This window comes from Electrophorus electricus, chromosome 24, assembly GCF_013358815.1.
Source record: "Electrophorus electricus isolate fEleEle1 chromosome 24, fEleEle1.pri, whole genome shotgun sequence".
NCBI lineage: Eukaryota > Metazoa > Chordata > Actinopteri > Gymnotiformes > Gymnotidae > Electrophorus > Electrophorus electricus.
In genome coordinates, this window is record NC_049558.1 from 2292501 (window position 1) to 2318438 (window position 25938).

Sequence of the window (25938 nt, forward strand, 5' to 3'; positions counted from 1 at the left end):
ATTGCTTCTTTTTTTCAATCCACCCCTGGCAACCATTTCTCCCTTTGTGGAATGAAAAAAAAAAAAGTACACTATATAATAATGAATAATTGTTAGTTTTTCTTGGTTTGATGAAACGTAATGGGAGAGAAATGCTAATGGGATCCATGTTTCTGTGCGGCACAAAGAAATGATGACCATCAGGCCAAGTGTGGAGATGAATAGCAGTAGGTCAAGTCTGCCTGCAAGAACTTGTAGCTCAGGAAGGCCCAAGAGCCCAAGCAGTCGTTTAACACAAATGTGTATGACGAGGTCTTAATAAAATCTTGTTGAGCATCGTATCGTCACGGCCAGACCACTGGCCCCCGAGGGCCCGCCTTCCGGTGTGGAGGTCCCCTTGCTGTACCGTCTGAGACTGGAGATGTGGAGAGAGGCCCTAGACTATCAGGCCTAACCCAGCGTCTTCAGACCTGGAGGCCCAATCTGGGACACTGCACTTTTCTGAGCCTTGTGAGACAAGAGTGACTACATGCACTCGCTTGTGCGCGCTTGTAACTCGTGTCTAACTGTAAGTGTAGGTGGTGAGTACCTTCCCCTCGGATGCGCTGAATCAGCATTCCTCTTGCTGTTTTCCATGCATCCTCTCTTCTGGAAGACTCCACGCTCCAGGCATCAAGCCCTCTGCATTAAGAAGGGAAGTATAGCGCGACCAGTTTCTACAGCAGGTTGTAAACAACGCCTTCCGTTCATTCCTTCATAATTGGGCATTCGTTCACGGATGTGAGTGGCACTGTTGCATCGCTCAGCAATCTGATGGGTCACAGAAATGTGTGTAAAGAATGATGGGAGTTTGTGGACCCAACTCTGAAATTTCCACTGAGTGTCCTGTGACCATATCACTGGTCACACGGCTTGTCAAGTGCCAGGCCTGTCTGTGGAGTGCAGGCATATAGATTGGTGATTGTAACCGATAGTCAGGATGGGAGTATCGGACTAGTAATCACAGTGATGATACTTGACCGTGGCTCGTCCCCAATGCAGCGGTTAATAGAAGCTAAATAATAAAAAGCAAAGCTGCATATTGAAGATTTGGCTCTACCACATGTGCCAGAAGTCCATGCTTCTCTGTGTGGGCAGACATTTGAACTTGGGGTGTTTTGTGGCGCTGTAGACTCACTCTGGCCCATTTAAACCCTGCAGCCATAAGTGCACACGTTGTCAGGAGAAACCGCACCTGCTGTTTGCTCACGTGTGTGTGCTCCATGCAGCTGGCCTCACTTAAACCTCCTGCGCCTGAACATGCATGCAGACAGCTGACCATAAATCGTACTCCTCCACATGCTCGAGCCCGTGGTGGGGCACCCTGTCCGGCCAGCCCCGCATGCACTAGCCTCGCGGTCCTCCCCTCGCCCACTCGGTACCTCGTCTCGCGGGTTTTTGGTGGCCTCTCTGTCTTCGGGGGGGGGGGGGGTTCTCTCAGGTGGGGGAGGAAGGGAGGGCGTGTGCAGAGAGAAGGCCCTCACTCGCGCGCCGACACCCGGGGCGGTGAGCGTGAAGTGACGCAATCGTCGTGTGCTTTTTCTCAGTCAAGGTCGCCGGCGAGTGTCGGAGCAGGTGTGTGTCTGTCAGCAAGTGGCCTGCCAGTACAGCCCCCTGAGTTCCTGCACGCCATGCTGTGACATTGGAGTGACACACACACACACACACACACACACGGGTTCTTTATTACAAATGGCCAGCAGAGGCTGTGCTTACAGGGCCTCCCAAACATGGAGGGTCTCATGGCAGGACTCTGCAATGTGAGAGGTTGCCCTGCATGTCCCTGTTTGTTTATCCCTGTTTGTTTTTCTTAGGTTTTTTTTTTTTTTGTCCCATTACAAACAATGAAACGTGATGAGGAAAATGTCATTTGCATACATGTGAGATGCTGTTTGGTTTGATGATGGATTGAGAGTCACCACTGACTGTAAACACGCGTGGGCGTCATATCATTGTAACTATCAATTGCCATTGTAGATTTTGCTATTTACATCGTCGGTGCATGCCTGACAGTGAACATCTATGATTCTCTGAACACTTACTCGGATCTCGGATAGAGCGGGCCGCCTTGGTTCCTTGACTCAAGACGCACTCAGCAAAACTGACGAGTGCTGTTTGTACAAGCACTTGATTTTAATGCAGCGGTCACGGCGCTGGATAAGGACGCATTAATTGTGGCCTTTTGGGGTCGGTTAATGGTGATGCCAAAACCGTGATTGTGATTACTGTGCGAATAATTGCGAATAAAGACATTCTTTGGCATGCCTGCTGTCATTGTAGCCCAGATTTCTGTCTGCGACCAGAAACTGGTTGGCCGGTACCACTGTGGGCCAGTACACGATGGAACCAGCGGGGAATTTGGGTTGAACCTTCGAATTTGATACCACCGGAGATTATGTACATGGTTCCTGGAACCTGCGGGTACAGTAATGGCGCTCTGAGTGAGTCTCTGAGTGAGTCGGCGTTTAATCACGACTTCATCTCCTGGACATTTAACAGCTGTCCCTCTGGGTGTCGGTGACGTGGACGTAGCAGTGTTGCTGCTAGTGTGCTTTTACGTGACCCTGTGGTTCTGAACTGGTGCAGGATGTTTTGGTTCCCTCTGCGCTCGGTGTGCAGAGACACCCTGCTGCTCTGCCCCACTCCTGCGGCTCGTTGTGGTCGGAGGATCTCTTTAAATGTGAGGTCCGTTGTCCCTGCTGCTGTGTAATGGCTCCTGACAGCTCTGACTAACACAAAAGGCCTGGCAGGCTTGACAGTTTATCCGCATGTACTTAATTTTGTTGCACCACCTTGAATGACCAATAGATGGCGATATTCATCTTCTGAGTGTCAGCTCTAATGGGGCTCTACTGACGTGTTCTTGCACTCTCTTCCTGTCTGTCTGTCTGTCTCTCTCCCTCCTTCTCTCTGTCTGTCTTGTTTCTTCTGCTCTTTTCTTCCTCTCTACCTTTCCTTTCTGCCCTCATCTTACTCACTTTAACTTTCTCTCTGAGTCTCAACTTTCCCTGACTTAATATTTCACTTCAGTTTCTCTCTCTTTTACTTACTCTACCTGACACTTACACACACACACACACACTTACACACACACACACTTACACACACACACACACACACACACACACACACAGTGGTGCGCGGGGGTGTGTCAGCCAGCAAGAGGGTCACGGCACCAATTCCTAGCCTTTTGAAGACTGCAAAATTGTTGATCCACAACGCGTGATTAGCGGTCTCCCCTATTGAATGCGAGCAGCCCTGAGATGATAATGTCACCAGAATGTCACAATCTGTCTGCTGCCGGTGTGGCTATCCCCTCCAAGTGTCACATTGTGCTTACGCCCAATCAATTGATCACTGGCAAGCACGTCTCCCTTTAATTGTCCCGGCACTGTACGTCTATTAGCCATTTTAGTGTGGGAGTAGCAGCTGTGTGTGCACAGCCTAGTGCCAGTATTTCTGGCAATTGTGTGCCTGTGCGTATGCCTGCACTCTCGTGTGTGTGTGTGTGTGTGTGTGTGTGTGTGTGTGTGTGTGTGTGTGTGTGTGTGTGTCTGTGTGACTACGGCAACCTGCAGAACACCTGTGTGTATCAGTAAGCAGGAAAAGTCTGATCATCAGAGCGGTGGTCTCAGTCAGTGGCTTGGCTGTTTTGCAGTGTATCCTGCTGTTGGGCTTGGACGCACACACACACACACACACACACACGCACACACACACACGCCACTGCTGCCGTTTTCATTTGGCTTCAATCAGCTAATTGGATGTGAAGGGTGGTGGTCCCTTCTGTGGAAATGAAGGGCAGGGATCCATTGCCAGTGCAAGATTGCCTTTGTGTTTATCTGTGTGTCTGATCAACGACGTGTTGCGCCGTGGCACTGGAGTGCTGTGTGTCACTGTTCATTTATGTTTGATGCCAGCAGGTTCTCTAACATATTTTTCTATATCTGATTAATTTTTTTTATGGTTTCTGTGTTGTTAATTTTTTTTTTGTTGTTGTTCATTTTGAGGAGTCAGTAGCTGTCACGGGCAATCATGGAAATGATCACGCAATTAGAGAAGGGGTACACGTACAAGTAAAAGGGTTAATGTTTTTGTGTGTGCATGCGTGTGAGAGAGAGAAACAAGTCTTCTGCTTTGCTCAGAGACGTGTAGACTGTCGTTGAATGTCATCATTGACTGTAAAAGTAGTGGGGGAAAGAAAAGCCTCAAATTACAGGAAAGCAGCACTGCATTAAAGAACAAAGGAGATCGATGGCAGTACATTAAACTTTATGCGATTGGGGGGGGGGGGGGGAATCAACTAATTAAAATTGATTACTCTTGCTTTGTAAAAGTGTTTCTGAATTAAATTATTGTATGAAAACATTTTGACCAATTGAGGAGCTGAGGAAGTATCCATTACTGGATTACTGCTGGCGGATTTGCGGTGAGCAGGCCTGAGTAGCGGCGGGGGGGGGGGGGGAGGGGGTTCAATCCAGCCTGGTTCATTTCTGGCCACCTTTCCTGCCCTCTCTGTCACCCCGGCTCCTTTCCCATCAGTCCTTGCATCCGAATTAAAAGCTGTTTGTGAAAAACACCTGCCCTTTTCTCCATGAAGTGACAGTTTGCCTGAGCGATTTGAGGTTTCTGTGTCTTATAAACATGCCATGGTCAGGTCTGAATGACCCGTCGGCCTATGTGCCTGTTTTGGTAGTGCGCTATCAATAGTGTTTCTTAAAACTCAGACTTGCTAGTTTTAACAACTTGTTAGAATGAATAGTCCATTATGGGAGTGGCTATAGGTGCTATGTTATGGGGGAAATGGACTTTTCATTCTTTGAGAACATCATTGGTGACTATAGCTGTTTTAAAGGAATTTTATAATTGCTTCCCTCCCCCCCTGTAAGCCCTGTAGGAAGTTACAGTGCCACAGAAAAGCCATGTGTCTCTCTCTTCAACAGCTTGCCATTAAATATTGATACTTTTCCCCATATCAGTCCTGCAGTGCGCACCTTTTGTGCTTGCCAGACTGAGGCTTGTGTTAGTGACCTGCTGGGCTCACAGCACGAATATACCCAGCTCCCTTATTAAAGGAAATCAGCCCCACCACATTTAAATCCTTACGCAAATAATTATGAAAAATCTACCTTATCTGGTTCTGTTAATTTACTTTGCCAATGTAATGGATCTTATTTTGATTCTGTGCTCAGAAGTATTTAATTCTAGTTCAGCCAGTGAGGCGGATTCAGAGGGGATGTGGATCTAGCCAAAGCCCACCAGATCTAGCCAAAGCCCACCACTGGCCAGGTCACACAAATGTCTTTTTTCCTTCAGCCCCTTGAATATGGCCTCATACACTGTGTGCGATGCAGTCGTGCAAAGTGTTGTTTCATTTCTCTCTCTCTCTCTCTCTCTCTCTCTCTCTCTCTCACTCTCTCTCTCACACACACACACACACACACACACACAGAGTTAAATTGCATAATCCACTGTTGATGTTCCGTAGCCTGCCTGAAGGACTGAAGTTGTCGAGGGTTATTTTTAAACCACGGCAGAGCAAACATCAATGAAGTTTTCCACTCTGTGTTTTGTTCATAGAAATGTTCGTTCTGACCTTTAGTTGCTAAAGCTTCGCCCAGGAGTTCAATAGAACACAGCCAGATTTGAATATCTTCATTCTCATCAGATAAAGCTTACATGCTCGATACTCACTCAGTAAATAGAAAAATCATACAGCTTACATTTGTCATCAGTAATAAATATGTGTAACTCTATATGTAATATCTTTACTTCCTGAATGTGACCTCCTAAAAGTGATGCCTCAAGGGAAAAACCTGCCATGGACAGAATGTGAAATGACTGACCGTGTAAGACTAGTCCACTGCCCTGTTTGTAAAATAATCCTGTTGACCAGTTATTTTATTTCATGAGTGTGCTTTGAATTTGTAGAGCTGCTGTTGGCGTGTGGACATTACATTGCTATTGCTCCTTCTCTCCTTCACTCTCGTTCTGTCTCTCTCTCTGACTCCCACACGTGTGCGTTCGCACATGCAGGCGCCATGTCAGGTGTCATTTCTGATCGCTCTTCCCATGTGGGCTTCATTCCTGCTAAAGGTCAGCGTAACTGGAAAAGATGTTGTAATTAGAAGGACATTTTGGAGACGTCCTTTCAGATTATTAAAAACACCGTTTAGTGCATCAACAAGTTAGGTGATACGTGAGGAATATGTAATTGCGTCAAAATCCCATTCGGGTCCTTGTACTTTTGGACTCGTTGCAAAGCACGTGAGACCACATCCCTGCTATCCATGAACACAGTTAATTAATGTTGAAAGCCAGCCTTCCCCTCTTCCTTGCTCCAGACCCACCCCCCACCACGTTGTTTTGGAGGAATTTGAGACTATCCTAACACAATTGCACCTGCCTCTATTAGCTTTTTATTATATCATGGCTGCTTCTGCACAAATGTACAGGGCAATTTGAAATGAATTGATTCGCACTGAGACTCGATCCCGAGACTTGCTAATGATTTCCTTTTAGCTTCCTTACCCGTTTCCTTTTAGCTCTGGCGATGGGCCCCCCACCTACTGTCATCTCTGCCGTCCTCTCTCACGGAGACGTAGTTTTCCTCAGCAGCCCAGCGGCTTTCTTCATCGTCTCAGGTCTGCCAGACAACACGCCAGCCGCTCTGCGCTCTCGCACGATGTAGGGCCCAAGTGCAGTTTGGGAGGGAGTGTTGCACTTTGCGAAACCTGATTGTTCTGTGACCCCTTATGTAAAGTTTTTCTACATTATGCTTCAGTACGTTTGTCTGTAGATAATTGTTCAGGTGCTGTGAAATGAAGAGCCATTTAAAGCCCTTTTCCTCCCTATAAGACGGACTTAAACAGGTTTGGGCCGATGTCGGTGCGTTTTGTCCTGTGCAGCAGTGAACTGAAATGAATGCTCCCCAGATGACTTGACTTGGCCCTCGACCCAAACTCAACCTCACACAGAAGGCCTTTCTTCTCCTCTGTTGATTTATACGGCAGCGCTTCTAAGGTAAACGGCTCGTTTATGGTTTCGGTTTTATTTTCTGATTCGTACAGTCAGCGACATGTCAGATGCTGTCATCAGAGAGCAGAGTTTGTGAAAGTGGAGACCGAGTGATGGGTATTCTCAGGCTTGTTTGTTACACAGAAGCTGTTTATAGATAGAAAATAAGCCTTTTTCCTTTTACATGCATCTTAAACTGAACCGAAAGTCAAATATTACAAAAGGAAAAAATATAGGCTGCCCTCAAAGATGTTTTTCCTCGTGTTTCTTTATTTTTATGTAGCTGAGGTGAATTTTGTCTTACTTTGTTTATCTGTTACTCACAAATGTTAAAAGTGCAAAAACAAGTCTGATATGACTCCTGAAAGCTGGTGGAGTTTTATAATCAAGGGAGCTGCCCAATTTTACCGCTTACTTCCATCTCACTTAAAAGACTAAGCTCTACATTTCGGTCATGAATTTCATTTTGACTTGATCCTGTTCAGTTAGTGTGTTTTAGTAGTTTTCCAGGTTTTTATGCTGCAGTATACCTTTTATAGGCAGGGAGGAGAGGTGACAGCCTGCTTTCATCTCAAAAAGCCTTGCACCAGAATCTCCATCTTAGGTTGTTAATGGCTTCAAATTTAACCATTAACACGGTTTAGTTGTTTTTCTAAATTAAGCAGAAATATTAAGAAGAGTCACTAAAATACTTGATTTTATTTATTTATTTATTTGTTTGTTTTAAATGGAGCCTGCAACGTTTGCACAGCTAGCTTGCTAACTTCCTTTTCAGATTCCTATCTCATGTCAAGACTACAAATTCATATCTGTCCAATCATAAACTACACGCCTCTCCTATACTGTACCAAGGCCCTAATGGGTTCAGTGCACAAGACTAGGGAAAAGCAGTATATGGGCTAGTTGCTTCTGCAGTCTGCTCTGGGCTGTTCGTAGGCTGCCGAAAGGTGAGGTTTGTTTCGACTCGCACGCTGAGCGAGCTTATTTTGTGCCAAAATGCCAGAATCTCCCGCTGAAAGAAACTGGGAGAGCACAGCAGATCGGATGGCAATATGATGAGAGATATCACCTCTTCATCCAAATCTGAGGGAAGTGAGAGAAAGTGCTCTATTAAACTGTTTGTCCGATCCAAACTCGATCAGATTGCTGCATGATTTGTGAGACTTGCTCCAGTCGTCAGGCTCATCTGGGCGGTCGCGTCTCCAGGCGCACGGCTCCTGTGATTGAGTTTTTACCACTTTTTAAGTTGCGCTCTGACACTTGATCATTTATCTCATTTGTAAAGATTATTGGTCAGAACAGAGAGCACTTTCAGTGCATTAGCAATTTTAGCCTTACAAGAAACACTAGAAAATAATGGTTATTAACAGAGAGTATTTACTGGTATTCAGCAAAGCAACACGCAGCCACCTTTTTAATTTAGGTTAATATTTGGCCTGCCAAACCAAAAGTGCCGTGTACTGACTTACACTGGTACAGCTCTCGCCCTTAAAAGCACAATCACGCGCTACTACCTTACACCGCAATGAGGATGATGTAGAAGTCAATAACTACACAAGACTAAAATCTGCGCAATGTGGTTATAATTGATTGAGATGTCTGAGTGGAACTTGCACAAAGCAGCTATGTCATCTGCAAAGAAAGGCACTTTTCCCTCTCCCTGTAGATCACATGCAACACTCTAGGAAAATAAATGGGCATCCGTCTCATTTGTTATCCCACTTCGGGTTTCATCTTTTAGGGAAGAGTTTACAAGGATGCTAGGCTACGTCCGTCTTTGGCAGAAGTCCCGTTTAGTCTCCGTGGCAAAAAGGGTCGTAATTTTTGTTGGAAGTGTAGCTTTGACCTTTTACATGCAAAAATAAAACAGCATGCCTCGTGGCATATTTTTGTCCATCAATGAATCAATTAAGATTTTATTTTTGTCGTTAATTGATATGTATGTGGAATATACTGTATGCTGTGACAATTTTTATGAGGTAATGGGAAAAGCACAAAAATGCATGGACTTTCAATAGTTTCTAATCGAGTACTAAAATGAACACTCCGAAGCACAATATGCAAATGTGGTTCAGTAAGGAGGCAGCTTTGGTCTTGTAATCTGGGACACCAGCCAAACGGTTACTCAATCACTTCCACACTTCGCGTTTCTCTCATTGAATCAGTTAATGTTCGAAAACTTTTCGAAGCCGATCATTTGTATACTTCTGAAACATGTAGTTTGGGCCCTTTTTACTGTGACTGTGCTCCTCAGGCCTCTGACGGGGTTTTCACCACACACTCTGTAATCGTCTAACCTACCTGGCGTGAAGGTTTCGGGTAAGAGTTCATTACGCCTTCAGCATAACCAATCCAGGAATGTCCACGCTTTTAGTGTAAGCCTTGCGCTCTGTAGGTGTGACGGAGAACGCAGGATTGAACAGACTTCCGTGTGTCTAGATGTTTTGATGAAGATTTATAGCATAGGATGGTGGAGCTATAAACAGATCCCATAGTATTTTTTCAGGAAATGCTAACATAATCATGGGCAATATCAGCTGCTGTGTCTTAAGTTGGTGATTATTTCAATTTTCTTTTCATTTTAAACCCTCCAACCTCTGCAGAAAAAGGGGTGGGGGAATGATTCAGTAATTTGAAATCTATATGATGGGTTTTTATCAGAAAATTGTGTCCCCGATTTTAGTCTGTCTTGATTTGTCTTTGAAGAGTTATGCAGACACTTAGCCAGTCTTAGTGTTGCACATTGTCCTCAGCCTCTCTTCAAAATGCAATTCTTTTGAATTGAAAAGGGTCTTTAGTATATGCAATGCATTACCTAAAATGAATTACAGCGGACAGTGTGCTCAATCACTTTTTATCTTTTGCCATGTAAAGAAAAAGAACAGTAATCAAAACCTTTCAACCTATTAGAGGAATGACTTTTACAATTGAATCACGGGGACCACAGGTGCGATAACGAGACAGCCCGGCTCTGCTCTTGAGTGTGCGTCTCCACCTATCTGCAGATGTTATTTCATGTTTATCTGTTCTTTAAAAGCTCCACTTCAGAGACCCCACTTCAAATTCATGTTGTAATGGTGTTTAAGGAAGGAGGCCTTTTTTTTTTAATTCTTGGGGAAAGCTTGCCAAAGTGGCAGATTAAAGGGCATCTCAAAGGAAAACATGATGGAATCGATCAACACCCCACTGCACTTACAACTACACATGTCCTGATGATATTTAATTTTCTAGTGCATTAACACGCGGTCATTACAACATGCAGGCTTGGTTATTTGATCATAATGCATTTTCTTCTTAAAGAATCGCTGAAGTTTTCAGCCAGGTATTCTGCAGTTATTAGATAGAGATGGGCACTTCAGCATTAAGTATAGATTTTCAGTCCCTGCTCACTTAAGGCTTGGAGTTTGTCTTAAAGAGGATAATGGCAAATTAAACTCCATACCCCATTTATTCAGCAAACCTTGATGGGATAATTTTATAACTGCTGATTCACTCATTTCACAGATTTATCTCTAAAGTGGTTTGGTGGTCTAGCCGTCCATATACTTACAGTGAGGGGTAGTTTCTCTGAAGTTCCTGCTATTGGCCAACGATACACCGTGGACTATGAGGCATGCACAATAATTGCCCATTCAAGAATTATTCCACCTTTCTCCTGTTTCTAATGAGTTTTCGAGAATGCCATTTGCAGCAGACGGTAGGTTACTTGACTCTAGACACTTAAGATTCACCCCCCTCCCCCCCCCCCTTTGCAGATTGCTACAGCAGTGAAGTTCCTGCAAAACCCGAAAGTTCGTCAAAGTCCTTTGGCTACCAGAAGAGCTTTCCTGAAGAAAAAAGGTGAGTGGTTATCAGAATGTTCTGAAAATGTTTATAATAACAAATTGTGATAATTCATATTACTCATTGTGGGATCATAATGGGTAACGTGACACAGACGCTGGATGAAGATGCCGATGAGATCATTTGTTGTAAGGGTGAAAGGTCAGTGTTGTGGTCGCAGGCCCTGCAGGGTCAGGTAGGGGTCGATTTTGTTGCAGAGAGCTTGATCCCAGCTGTGGGGGATAAATGACCTACTAGCTGGGATGCTTCTTTGGGATGCAGAAAATGAATATTGACGGACACTCCCGTACTTTCGGTGAGATCGTCAATGATGCTCCCTCCCAGCGTTTTAAGACTTTTACTTAATTTAGCTGTTATCATAAATATTAAAGCACTGGAAGATTTTATCGACCAGCAGAACAGTGTGGTGTGAGCATACATATGCATTCGGTCTGAATCCAGAGCTGTTTAGGTGTTTATCAATATGTGCATTTGATTCACGCCACACCAGCATTCAAACACTGCTCACTAGTCTGTGCTGTGTATTAGAACCAACAAGCCCTCAGTTCTGCTCTTGTATGTCCTAAGAATTCAATGACCATTTTGAAAGCAGAAAGATGAACACCCTCTGTGTGATGAATATGGGGTAGTCTGTTTAAAGGCTTCGTCTGTGGTTTATGTTCGTTGTAGCCTTTTGGCAAATGTTAAAACAGATGCGTTTTAACACACCTGGGCATTTGTCACGTGTTTTGACAGCCGGTGTTGACTCTGGAACTTGGGTATCACCATCATCAGACCGAATCCAGTTTGAGTTAATGTTTTGCAAATGCAACAAGTATATTAAAATCTTTAAAAGAAAGATAAAGCTTTCAAAAGGTGAATCTGTTGTGAAGAAAACCAGCAAATTAAAACAACTTCCATAAGGTTTTGGTGTTTGCTCTTAATGAAAGTGTTTGTTTTTTTGGATGAGTCTAATTATTTGTTCATTTAGAATACCAAAAATGGCCGCCTGCAAAAAAAGTCCTAGTGACTAATCTTTATATGACATCAGATTGTGTAATTCTTCCAACATAGATTTCAGCTTTGACCTGTCTTTTTTCTTTCATGTTCTGCCATAAATTCTCTGGTTTTTGAGGGGCTACGTAACCTTAAAAGCAGGGGGATTTGGGCCCTGTTTGTGCCAGAAGAAGACGGAGGATGGTGAGCCTAAAAGCTCCATGACCAGAAGGGGTAACATGAGACATAATCTATACTTGCCGACAGGTCTTGTTCGCATCAACTGGCTATTATGACTAGCTTGACTACCCAGTATCCTCAGAACCTTCCCTCATCGGTCAGTCCCGTTAGCAGCTGTTTGATTTTATTCATAATTCATAACTTGTGCTGCTCGTGTAACGTTAATGTCTGGTTCCTTAGTGGGGGGTTTTTTCCAGGTTTTCTGTTCATTACATATTCAGAACGTTTGGACATTTTCATGTAATGGGATAAATAGTTTAATTATTATGGGAGGACTATTTAAAGAGCCAAAACTCGGCTCAATAATGGATGTGTCGGTGCAATAATTAGGTCACAGCTTTGTTGGCTGAGTTCAGTGGAATCGCATGCGTCATAAGTCGGACATAGCAGAAGAAATCTGTTAAAAAGTAGAGATACTGTTCCTGTACACTTTTCACAGTTCCTTGCAGCTCTGCAGTGTGATTTACTCTGTTGATTTTCTTTTTTGCCCCTAGAGTTAGCTTTTTAAAATTTCCGTTTTAAACTTTGATTAGGTAGGCCTAATGTTTGAAGCTACCTAATTACATATTTTGAAATATATAAGACCGTCATGTCCAAACTGTTCTAAGTTGATTTCAGTAATATTTGACTTTGTGGTAAGAAATGACGTTGATGATGACGTGATTTTGACCTCGTGAAGGGTCAATAGTGGCCCCTAATGAGGAGCGGGGATTCTGCTCCACCATAATGAGAGGTCTCCAGGGTCCCACGTCGCTCCAGTAGATCTGCAAGCTCGAAGTGTGGGACATTGCTGTTCTAAGTCAATGATGTAATTTTTGTTTGGACATTTGGAGATCTTTCGCTGAGGGTGCTGTTTCCAGGTCACTGGTCTTTTTAATCGCCTGTCTCTGGAATTGAGAAGTTATTTATACAGCTTTGTGTTAGCACAATGCCTCCTCATTTGTTCGCCTCAGTCAGTTTTCACTTGTTATTGCTTTAAACCTGCATGCCACGCTACTATCTACTGAATAGTCTAACAACCATGACCAACAGTGGCACATTTTAAGTCCAAAGCTCTGGACAGTTTTTGTCAAATGGTTTAAACCAGTGTTTGACAACTTAAATATACTTCTATAAAGAGGAATTGTTGCCACATGAGCTAGCACAGAGCTGTCTCTTGATGGACTTGTAAATTAGCTGCAAACTGTTGTCATGGTGTCACAGTAACCCCTATATTTTGACTGTGGATCAACAATTAGCCTCCCTTTGTTTTGGGTAAGCGGTTTTCACAAAGAGTTATGCCTTCAAATGGCGCCAGCTTACAAGTGAGCTGTGTGTAAATTTGCATGTTGTGGAAAATCGCCTTGTGTCAGCAAAAGACCATTTCTACTGCGCCTCACCTTGAACAATGTAATTATGTCACGATGTTGTATCACTTTGAAAGCGTCTAGTGCAATTTGAAGGGTAGGAAGGAGGGCAGCTAGTCTGAAGGCAAAGTGCTGAGTAATCGTAAGCCAATTTCACTTTATTAAATTTCACACAAAATTTACCTTCCCCCCCCCCCAGAGCCCTGCTGAGTTCACAGAAGCAATTTAAGCAGGCAAGCACCTCATGTAGTCTTTTCGGCTGGGTTTTTTCATTTTTATTCAAAGCCGAAATTTTGGTTTGATTGACATATATTTCATATTAAAACATGCCTTAAGTACAGTATCAGAAATGACAGCTCGAAAGTTATGAGGGTGACCTTTAATTTTCTCTGTTTATAGCTAATACCCAATAATTAGGGTTAGTGTTAAACCAAGGTCATAGCAATAAGCTCTAAACATAGATTTAACCATGGAACAAGGTTTGTCTCCGATATCCTTCTTAATTACATACGGTGCATAGGTTTTAGTGCATGCGTGCCTATAACTACATGCTTATCAATGTATTCCTGGGAGTAAGATTTGCATCGTTTGCTTCTGAGTGTATGACTACACTGTTATTACGTGTTGCCTGTAGCCACAATTTGAGCACAGACTGGTATCAAAAATTGTGCATGTTCCTCTTCCAGATCATTTCTTTTGCATTTTAAAGCGCTAGCCCTACATCGGTGCAATGATGTTCCAGGGTGTTTGTGCACTGCCGTCCCACTCTGGAGCAGCTGGAATCATTCCGGCGTGCTGTGAACTTCTCCCTGTCCTCTTGTGCACCCGCCTCCCAAAAATCCTGACCTCCGGAGCACCCTCTCCAACCCACTTCCACTCACACATCCCCAAAACTACAGATACGTGTCCATCTTAATTTCTAATGCAGTTTAATGTTATATTTATGTAAATATTGTCCGATTTTTCTCTGTATTAACAGCGAGAAATGTCAAAGCTCACATAAAATAAAACAATGCCATCGCCGGGTGGAGTGGGATTTAAATTGGATTCCTGCAGCTGGAGAGGCGTACTGCTGATGGAGGGAGAACTAGACGGCACTTTGATTACATGTTGCAGAATCTTTACACGAGAATCTCTCCTCCACATATTATTTATATGCACTGGTAATGCTCTAATCTGCACCGAAGGATACCCCTCTTATTTCCATACCCCCCCCCCCCCCCCCCATCCTTTGAAAGGAGAGGTGATTGGTTGCTGTAAGCACAGAGAAATCTACACTAATGTATCGTAAACAGGTAATTTAACTAGTGTGCACAGGGAATTACACATTTTGTTATATGGCCTAGATAACTGTGTTACTCTTTGGGTGATATTTCTAAAATAGTATTTCATAACCGCAGATATGAAATGTTATTACTAGTGAAAGTACAAGATGGAAAGAAATCTCATCACATCGTTTAATCTTTAGGTTCCACTTCACAGTATTTTCCTTTATGTTCCAATAAACTTACTATGAGCCAGTTACCATGACCCAGATTAAACCTAAAACTAGATTTTTTTTAAAAATCCATGTTTCTTCATCATTGTCAGTTCAGTTTAGTTCAAGACTAGACTTAAACCATGTCAAGGAAACCAGTCCATTAAGTCAGACTACAGCATTAAAACACAGCTAGCTCACTCTTCCGAGTTTAGGCCTAGCAGTCTGCCAGTAAACATTCACTTGCCCCTTGGCGTTCTTATGATCTTGCTCTTACTATCTTGACTTTATGTACAGGTTGCACATCTGAACGTTTGGCACAGCAGGGTTAGGACTGGCTCTCTGACCTCTCTGGTGTTCTTCATTATAGTCGTTTCATTACAGCGAGAGAGTCAGGCGGGACAGCGGCGTATAATACCGCCCATGCCATGAAGGAAAGGGTATGGTTCATCATCCCAGATATTAATAGGATGGTGTTTGCAAGTGAGGTTATGCCACTCACCTCTTGGACAAAAATGGCAATGACCAAGGCCTGAGGAGAATGCAGAGGGATTGATGTGGTTATAAATTACTCCACGACGCCACCTAGCCCGGGCCCTCTTTCACTTTGTCATCAGAGGAGGGCAATAAAGCAGGGAAATGAGAGCAGTGTGTCGGGTCCCCCCCCCCCCCCCCCACCCCAACATGAGCTGTTTTTTTTTTTTTTTTTTTTTTTTTAATACATAAATGAATGTGCTATGAGAGTGGTCATTATTTAGGGCACGCGAGTGTCCCGCGACAGCACTGTGGTCGGGGACGCGAGCGCCTCGCCCAGAGTTCTGTCCCATGGACACGCACATGCAAAACAGGTCGAAGTCGCTCCCCGACTCTCCGTAACCTATTGACCTCTGTCTGTTTATGAGCCATGCCTCCCCCCCCCCTCATATTCAAAATGTATGTAATACTCACTCAAGGGCAACATAATCATTCAGGCCTTGTAGGCCGGTGGAACAGCATTCACCGTTTTTTAAAGGCTAAGCATTTTTTTTTGTAAGCAATTTTAGAACTGGCTGTCTGAGCTCATTCTTAACCCATAAAGTTCTGAAGAACTGCATTCCATGATCCACCCACCTCCCAGCCCAGTCGCCTCGTCACCTCTCAAAAACAACAACAACAACAAAAAGCCAAAAGGTAAAAACGGCACAGAAAATGGAGCTGTAAATAATACGAGGAGAAATGGGTTTTCCTTTAAATAAATACCGATCCGGTTTATGTTGAAAGACAATAGAAAACGTAGCCCAGATATGCAGTTTACAGTATTTATAGCCGTAATATCGAGGTGCCACCACCGTAATTTCATGCCCCAATGAGAACAGCAAGGTCAAAGCAAATGCTTGGCCTGAACACGCGCTAATACGATGACTCATAAACAGGCACTGCGTGTATCAGGTGCACCAAATAATACTGTATAATGAATACAGAATAGCTTTCCATTATTGTTCTTTTTTTACGGTGTCATCATTAGATGTAATTTATGTCTTTAAAAAAAGAAAATCATCTCGCGGCAGGTCGATCCGAAATGGGGGTCCAGGAGGTCATTCTACAGGTTTTGGAAACCATAATAAATTTCCCATTTTCTTTTTGTGTGCTTTCCCTTTTATATGGAAAATTCAGCCTCTCCTGCTTGTCTTTCTTTTCAAATTGGCTCTCAAAGGCCTTTTATTTGTCATCCTATTTTCTTTATAATAAAGGCATCACAGGCAACAAAATAGCTGACTGGTCTTAAAATCCACAAGAAAAGCACGTGTATTAATGAATGTGCATGCATCTATTTACGACGTGGAGGGGAAAAAAAGCCCTTTGTAGTTTCACCCAAGGTGCTATTTAAGAATTCAAATGACGTTACGGATATGTACATATTTGTTTATTGTGGTGTCTTTAGAAATAGACGCTGCTCAAAGCTGAATGCTGAATACATGAACTTTTCCCAGAAGTGTCTGTCTCTCACTTTCAATCAAGAGGCAATGAGGCTGAAGTAGAAGTGGGTGGGTGTGGTTGGGGTGGGCTGGATGGTGTGTGTGGGGGGGGAGGTGTCCACTCTGTCTCATTCAATAGTCTGCCACCATGCAGTCTGCTGTGGTCAGATGGATGGCGAGTCCAGGGCCACGTTATTGCTTATTGGACAGTCCAGCTCAGCACACGAGACTGCGGCTGCTTCCTGACTCGTGCGCCACCAGGCAAGGCAGGATGGCCAATATTTGACTGAAATTACTCAACCATTTTCATGGTCGTTGTAGTTCTCAAGAGCTGACGGACCCCCTCCCCCCACGTTCCGTGAGTTTAAAGAGAACCTCCTCGTGTCTTTGACCTTAACCCGGAGTTTTCTAGAAGAGTGATAAAAGTGAGTAAATGGTCATTTTAATGAAAACGGTGAAGTTATAAATTTCATTAATACTCTGTCTGACGGGGAATTAGTCCAGCACTGGGCACGGAGCTCTTTCCTTCATGAAATTAGGCTGAGAAACTCAATTCAGCCCAGTCTTTTATGGCCATGGGTCCATGAATGTAGTTGTCACGCTGAAATCAATGTTTTGCCCTTCGTGAACTTAAGAACTTGGATCCAGCGATGTCCTGTGATGCACACTTTAGATACAAATTAGAACATTTCATGGTAATTTTAAGTTATGAGTCAAATGAATCGCCTTTTATGAGCCTTCTGTAGGATCACCACGTTCATTTGCCCTATGTTCGTGTGCATTTTGGTCGGGTTGTTTTTGATAATTGTTTCTTATCGTTGACTTTTTAAGTGCGGCTCTGTGGCTGTCATTACGGCTCTTGATCTTGGAAAGCTCTTAGTCTCCAGGAGTCTGATTTCCTCCCCAGCTGACAGTAGACAGGCAGAGCAGGCAGAGGCTCTGTTCGCTGCCAAGCTCTTGGCTCTTCCTGGCCACTGGCGTTTGCCACATTTATGATATGTGTATTACAGCACAAAAACAGCTTGCTGTCTGCTCTTTAAACAGCTCAATTTGGAGCAAAGCTCAGCCTTTTGGCACTCTGGCAAGCAGCGGAGTCGTATGAAAGCATGTGGAATAGAGTGCTGAAATGCCCAGAGGGACATCTCCAGTAAACAGCCCTCGCACTTAGGCTGCTGGGAGAGAGGAGGAGGAGAGAGAGAGAGAGAGAGAGAGAGAGAGAGAGAGAGAGAGAGAGAGAGAGAGCAACCGCAGATCACTGTGCTAAACACACAATGACAGAAATGACACACTCCAGTCTACTGTGGACAAACAAAGGTTATAGAGAGAGTCGATGTAGTATTGTATAGCTAGTGTGTGTATAAAAGTGATGCATTTGACTTGCACTTTGATGGAAGCTGTATCCTTTTTGACCCAGTAGGACTAAATCGTGATTGGTGGCGGTGGGTGGGTGGGGTTTACGTGCCAATTGTAGATGTGCTTATAATGTTTCCACCACTTTTATGTGTTCATTAAATGTCCAAAGCGCAGCTCTGGCTGTATGAATAGACAGTTCTCCAGAGGCCTTTTCTCTTTCTTTACATGCTGGTGGATACAGGTTTGGGACTTTATTTCGGATTGCTTAATAAAGACTACACACAGACGAGTGGCTGCGCGAGGTGTTGGAAATAAACCCCCGTTTTTTTCCACAAAAGGAAATGTTAAAATTAGATTTTTTTTTCCCCTCCTCCCCTGTCATTTTCCATCAGGGACCTCTGTGCAATTTAATCATGACTAAAATCATTAAAAAAGATCTGAAGATTAGATTATATTGGCATTTGCAAAATTATGTAATACATTTACATTACAATGAAGAAATTAAAATAATGCATTTTATCTGTCTGGGGTTTCGAAGAGCTCCACCTGGGGAAATAATGCAGCTGGAAATGGACGAGCTGTCCTCACTGCGAGGGCCGACCGTAATGGAGATCATCTCCACAGTGCCAGTCAGGCCCAACGTTCCAGTTCGGGAACTGGATCCTGTGATCACTCCCAGAGGCTTCTGTGTGCTCGGTTTATACAAACGCTGGTGGTCGTGGTAGAACTTCCACCGTCGGGAGGACGGCTCCCGCCTCTTCCATCCTTCTCCGCTGCCCGACCTTGATTTCCGGTTGTCACGTTTCTTCCTGCTTTAATTCTCCAGCTGCACAGTGTGGTGGCTTTGATGACCCTCTCTTGCGCAGGTCTGACTGACGAGGAGGTGGAGATGGCCATCCAGCGTTCCGGCAGCGCGCAGGAAACCTGGCCGTGAGTCCTGCAGGACCCGCGCTCACCCTGCAGCACGCTCCGCTGGTGCCTGCTCCGTACGGTAAGTTGCACATCCCCGGTCACTGTGCAGATACCCGTCGTTGCTTGGACAAAAGAAGGCTGTTCCTTCAGTGCAGTTATTAACTCTGCTCCCCAAATACCCTCTCCTCTCGCTGGCTTTTCTTGTTTATCATGTGACCTGAAGTCTGAACTGGAAGTACAATGGTCTCCAATAGACTAGTGCTATTGCATGGATCCAATCGCTCTGGTTGGCTTATGGCACCGGCTGGCCTTCCGTTTGTGCATATCTGTAATTAATTCCGCCACGTGGGATGGTGACGTAACACCCCCTCCATCACGAGGGCTGGCCAGGGAAAGGCCTGCTCCTCTCCAACCTGGCTCTTTATTACCTCAGCCGGTTATGAGCCACGGGCTGGCCACCGATTTTCCCAATGCGGAATGAAGTCCGCGCGACGCTTAACCCATATGACAATGATTCCAGATGTATTCCACCCTCATTTATTGCCACACCGTCCTTGACTCCTGAGCGTCTCATGTTTTGTAATGAAAGCCGTGTTGATGGGATGGCCGAGTACTTAGATCCGGGCCGACTCCGGCGAGGGGGGGGGCGGGGGGTTTATATCAAAACGGCTATAAGAGAAGTGCATAATGAGGTGTGAGCCGGGAGTCTTGTACGGGGGGTCAGGCAGAAAAGAGGGGGCCACCTCCCTTTGATGTCCTTGTTATGGGGACGACGCATAGAGACCTGCATCCATCTCTGTCGCAGTAATGGATACTCTGATCTCTATTTTCAGCCGACAGAAGGACAGCAGGGCCTTCCCTGAACCCAATAAATTTCAGCGAAGATTGGAAAAAAGGGGGGAACCAGACTCGGGCTCCCCGCCTCGTGTGGCCAAATAGAAGTCGTTGGTAGGGAGCGGAGGGGCGCTGTCGGACTCCGTCTTGGCTAACGTGGGCAGTCCGGCTGCGGAGAGCTCGAGTCAAAGACCGTGAGAAGTCTAACTTTTTTGTGGAACCCGAGGGGAACCCGAGGAGAACCCGAGGAACCGGCCGTAGCCCCCCACCCCCCACCCCCCTTTGCTGTCATCCAAGCTGTCACCAGCTGCTCTGGCAAACCAGCGAAAGGCTGTTAAACGTATAACGCAGCAGACTGTTCAGTTAAGCTGGTGTTTGTAGTTTATGCGAGTACTGGGCTGTGATGAGAAGGTTGTTGACGTGCCTGTGGGCATCGGATGTCGCCTGAAATCACTTTAGACAAACCTGCTTTCTGAATGGCGTTTAGGAGGGCTTTCTCTCTCTCTCTTCTCTCTCTCTCTTCTCTCTCTCTCTCGTCTCTCTACTCTCTCTTCTCTCTCTCTCTCTCTCTCTCTTGGCCATGTCAAATCGCACAAGATGTCATCGGATATGATCGTCTGCTTACTGGGCCGTGACCGCCTGTTTTTCGTCAAAGCTGAAGGAACACAGCTTTTTTTTTTTTTTAAAAAAAGAAAAGAACAGAAAAACAGAGGCAGCTTCACTTCACAAGTCTATTAGATGCCCTGTTTATTTGTATTCAGTAGAGCAGATTCAGACAAATTACTGCAACACACCTGTTCCCCAGGCTCGGTATGTTACAAAATGGAGCATTTTGTATGTGACATGTTGACCTGCCACAGCCAGATTTGCTTTAATTACTTCTCTGCTTGGTCTGCGGTTATTTGCATGATAATTTTTTACCCGTCGCCCTGGCCTTGCCAGAGTAGAAATGGCTGCTTCTGGCTAAACTGTGACCTTTGAGACAAGGCATATCTTTAGTCTATTTCAGGGCAAATACATTAAATTTGCACCCAGTCATTCATTTCTGTCATGGGATTAACACAACACTGTTGCAGTAATGCAGTATCTCCACCGTGTATGTGTTGGGTCATATGCTGTTATATCTATATTCAATGTTCTCAGAAGACTTTTTTTTTTTTTTCTGGGTCATTGGTTTCTCTTTCTGAGAATGAGCATGAGGTGAAGTGGCCCTCATTGATGTGGCATCTGTTTCCTGATCCAGCAATCACACATTTGTCATGCTGCTTGTATACATAGGTTGTGGAAAAATATGATTGCTGCTATTTTGTGTATTTCTCATCACAATGCATGTGCAGCCGAGCGAGAGATCAACCCCATACGTCCTAACAGGGACTTTCCACCTCTGTTTTCTCACTGCAGTAGAGAACTTGTTCTCTTGACACCCGTTCTCTGGGAATCCGATCGTTGTTCTCGGTTCCGTTACTCCTGTGATGTCCCTGTCTGATGTGCTGGTCCTTCTGGTCACCGTGCTGACGCTTTTCTACTGAGAGACGTTTTTGTTTTGTGTTAGTTGATGTCTGCAGAGACAGCCATGCTGCCTGGGTTTTGTGACTACAGCGGCCAGTTTCAGTGGTGTGTGTGTGTGTGTGTGTGTGTGTGTGTGTGTGTGTGTGTGTGTGTCTACAGGTCCCCCTGGTTACAGATGGAGAGACTATGGTGCCCTGGCCATCATCATAGCTGGAATGGCCTTTGGCGTTCATCACCTATACCGGGTATGTTTGGTGTGTTGCTGAACAGCTCGCACTGGATGATTTTGTGTGGGTGTTTTTAAACCAGCATATCTGTTATCTGTATGAGTGTGTGTGTTTAAACCAGAATATCTGTATGAGTGGGTGTGGGGGTGTTTAAACCAACATATCTGTATGAGTGGGTGTGGGGGTGTTTAAACCAGCATATCTGCAGATTCTGCCTTTCTGATAATTCTATTCAATTTTAGCGAAGCATCTCTGGCGTGTCCTGCAGACGTTTGTGGCTGGAGAGAGCGCCGTGCCGGCCTCTCCCTGACCATCAGAAACCCCTCTGCGTCAGCCCCATGAGCTCATCAGCGCCCCTTTCTCTCCATGTTCTAATTATTAATACATTTTTAAAAACCCTTTTTTTGGGTGGGGGACCCCAGAGGCCTTTGATCTCAGCCCACCAGAGACCTCAGGGTCAGGGCGGAGGGCTGTGAGGCACGTGCTCAGTGTCTGGGGATTAGAACCCTTTACTGAGGAACCATAATCCCATACCAGCCGCAGGCGCATGCGCACTCCATTACGGCTTTTAGGGGTGGTGGAACTCTGAGCCCAGACCCCTTTTACTGTGAACAGATCTAGATTACAACACTCATGATGTCATGCTCGACTGTACGTGTGTGTCTGTGTGTGTGTGTGTATGTGTGTGTGTGTGTGTGAGAATGCGTGTGCGTGCGCTTGTGTGTCCACGTGTGTGCTTGCGTGTGTAGCGAGTACCGTGCACGAGGGCATCAGGGTTTGTGTTGCGGCTCGCTGCAACCGCCTCTGCACGCGTGTCTGTACGCGCGTGCGCCTCGTGCTGGCCACTCTGAGCCCCTCCCAGCGCAGTCCCTTCAGTGGGCCTGGGCTCTGCTGCCGTCAGCACACGCGGCCCCATAAAGGCCCTCACGCCTCCCCAGCCGTGCCGCGCACGTCGTTAATGCCACGCCTGACCCCTCCTCGGGGCGAGCGCACAGAGAACACCACCTCATCGCACCCGCCGCGCCTTCCGATCTCTCCCAGTCCCGTCCTGCTCCACGGCTGCCGCCCTCTGGAGCGCCGCTACGCCCAACTCGGAACAGCGCTTGGCTCGTGTCCTCCTCACTTTCTCTCCTCTCTCTCTCCTCTGTTCTCCTCTCGTCTCCAGGCAGTGCAGACTTCAGCTCTCCTCTTTCCCTGTCAGCCCCTCTGCTGTGCGGGATCTGTGCGAGTGGCGGCTGGCGTGGGGAGGTGCCATTTCCTGGCGTGAGTGCTCTCTTGCGGCTGTCGTGTCCCGGCTGTGGCACGCTGCTGTACCCATATGCCCTGTGCCCGGCCCATCCGTGTACACACTGCTCCCAGCAGCCCGTCTTATTAATTACGCCACCGCCGCTCCTTTAATCTTTTTCAACTTAAAAGTGTTTATTACTTCTGCCGGTGTCAACAACGGCTTGCATCGCTGTGAAATCCTGGCCGGGCCAACTGTTCCGCCGCGCGTGGGCGAAGCGCCTGGCGCTCGCGCCGCCCGCTCCGGTCGCGCCCCTGTCCACCTCCGCTCGCCCGACGCGTCTCTCCTCCAAACAAACCGAAGCCCCGCACGCACGCCTCCTCGAGCACGAGCGCCTCCGCCGGCCCCGCGACCCACAGGCTCAGTCCCTGTGTATGAGGGGGTTGTTCAACAAGGCTTCTCTCTGACAGGCAATTGTCCTCCGCCGGTGACGTGTGGGCACAGAGCAGCCCAGCGGCGGGCTAAAAGGTTTAATGAAGTTGAACCCAAAGTCACGCCCCATTGCTTAATTCTTGGCCTGTGTGTCAAGCTATTGAGTCAAATTGCAGTAGATGAAGTGCGTAAACCACAAGACTTTCAATAGGGAGCTTTTTCTTTTTTTTCTTCTTCTTCTTTCATAAACACAGTCACAGGCAGGAAAGCATCTTTCTGGATAACCGTTCCACTACGTACGCTGCTGCTTTTTAATCCTGGGTGGTGGGGTGGGGGGGGGGGTATGTTCACTCACTTCCTTTTTTTTGTAACTGACAGTTCCAAGGTGTCCATTGTAAATTAGCCCCCTGCAGCGCCTGGCCAGGTGGGGGCAGGGCTGGGATTCTCCGCCAGGGGCCCCATTCCGACAGGGTCCGCGGCTCCGCGTCCAGTGGCTGAGCTCGCTGTCCTCCGCGGCCCCGTTTGCCCAGTTTCCTGAGAGGAATTCTAATGGCGTGTCATGTTTTTAATTGCAGAAATACATCCTTCCCCTCATTATGGGCAGCAGAGAGGACAAGGAGCATCTGCGCAGGATCTCTAGCAGCATGGCAGAGATGAGTGGCACGCTGGCCCAGACAGGTGAAGATTAATATCTTCATCACTTTTCCCTCCTTAACATTTTCCTTCATTTATCTGTCGCCAAAATCTGCTCACATTTTACCAATGACGGTCCTGTCATTTCGCTTTAATTTGAAATTGCTTGTTTACTGTCAGCTCAGCCCCAATTAATTACGTTTGGCTGAAAAGCTCTTAACCCTGGAATATTAATGAGGGGAAAGGGAATGACAGCAGTTCTGGTTTGGTTTTTTTTTTTGTTTGGGGTTTTTTTTTTATGTTGGTGGTGTGTGTGGGTTTTTTTTTGTTGTTGTTGTTTGTTTTTTTTCCCCTTCCCTTTGTGACTGTGTGGTGAGAAGGTTCATTTTAATTTTCGGCGCGGCGGAGCGTCTGGCTGGCTGCAGGCCGAGCAGGCCCGTGATTAAGTGCACAGTGACAGGTGCGTCTTCTGCCTTAGACAGGTGAGGAATCTGAGGCCGGCTGTCAGAGAGGGACACCTCCCTCTTCCCTCACCCCCGACGCCCGCGCCAGCTCACCCACCGCCGTAATTAAACGAACCGGCGACCATGAAAGCGGGACACTGCGCGGAGAAACTTTAGTCTCGTTAGTGCGCCATTTACACTGTAACTCTGCTCCCGGTTTGTATGTAAATAGAGAACAGGACTTTGTGTGATTGTGTGTGTTTGTGTACAAAGAGAACACGAGCAAAAATGTCTCCGTCACTGTGTTTCGGAGGACTTCATGGGTGTGCATGTTTATATATTTATTTGATGAGTCTTTGTTTGCACAGTGAAAATTTGACAAGGCCAGCGTTAGTCACTTTGCATAGGACGCGCCTATTGTTAACGGCAAGTCTGAATTTGTTCGAGTAAAGCCAGTTGCTATACAGTATTGATTTTTGGCTTTTTGAACAGTGCAAACAAATGCTGTATGTTTGACTGGCCAAACAGATAGCGCTGTCAGTTGGGCTTTGTCTGGGGCCAATCTGGTGTCTAGCTATTGTTTTAATGATCTCGAAGATTACAGTAAGCAAATTGGATGGCCCAAATGAGGACGTTATCAGTTAGCAAAGGTATATCGGGCATATGGAGCTGATCGCCATTGCAGACACTGTCATCATTTCTTTTATGAACTGCAGTTTTAGAATCTGTTGACTTTAATCTTTCTGCGCGCAGCTTTGTCGTAGCCTGGCTTGGGGAGTGCCAGACGACGGCTGAGTTGGCAACCTTTGCGTGTAAGCTTGGTGCGGCCGCCTTTATCTGATTAACAAATGAGCCTTTTCGTTGTCATTTTTGGTTCATATATGCAAAAAAATAATCCTTCCTTCGTGTAATGGTACCTGTCCCGCCATTGTTCTGTTTGGTTTTAACATAATTCCTGTTTTGTTTAGGGTCATGTGTGTAGATTGCATTGATAATGACTTTGATGTTAAGATTAATTTCCTTTTCACTTTACAAACCATTTAACTGGGTCTCCGGGTCTCACTGTCGCTCTCTCTGTTCTCTCTTTCATTCTCTCGCTCTCTCTCTCTCTCTTTCCTTCCCTCCCTCCCTCCTTCTCTCTCTGTCTCTCTCTTGCCTGTCTCTCTCCCTCTGAACGAATAGCCCACACCTTTCCATAGTTAGTCAGTCAGTCACACCGCTGATCTAATTTGCTGTGGCTGCACTAGCCAAGATGCTATTGTAGTTAATGACTGTTTCAGTTAGCAGTTGGGAGAGGGTTGCAATTACAGAGTGAGGTTTCCCCCTCTCCTCACAACATGAGTAATAGCAACCCACTGCCTCTCTTGCCAACTGCCCGCACCCTTTGTTAAAGTTCGCAAGTTCCTGCAGCGCCGAGCTCGGTGCGGCGATGCGTCCCTTTTGAGCGCAGCTGTGTGGCCTTCCCCTCCTCCCAGTTAGGCCATAACTCCCATTACGGT

The 25938-nt window shown here is 45.7% G+C and overlaps 1 protein-coding gene across 1 annotated transcript in view; it reads left to right on the top strand.

The window, feature by feature from the left end:
* The window catches only part of pex14 (peroxisomal biogenesis factor 14), a 48270-nt gene that overhangs the window by 12250 nt on the left and 10082 nt on the right, over positions 1-25938 (top strand). The window contains 5 exon segments of the mRNA XM_035522427.1: positions 10791-10875; positions 19091-19147; positions 19150-19215; positions 21639-21724; positions 23939-24041. Coding sequence (XP_035378320.1) covers positions 10791-10875; positions 19091-19147; positions 19150-19215; positions 21639-21724; positions 23939-24041 — 397 coding nt within the window.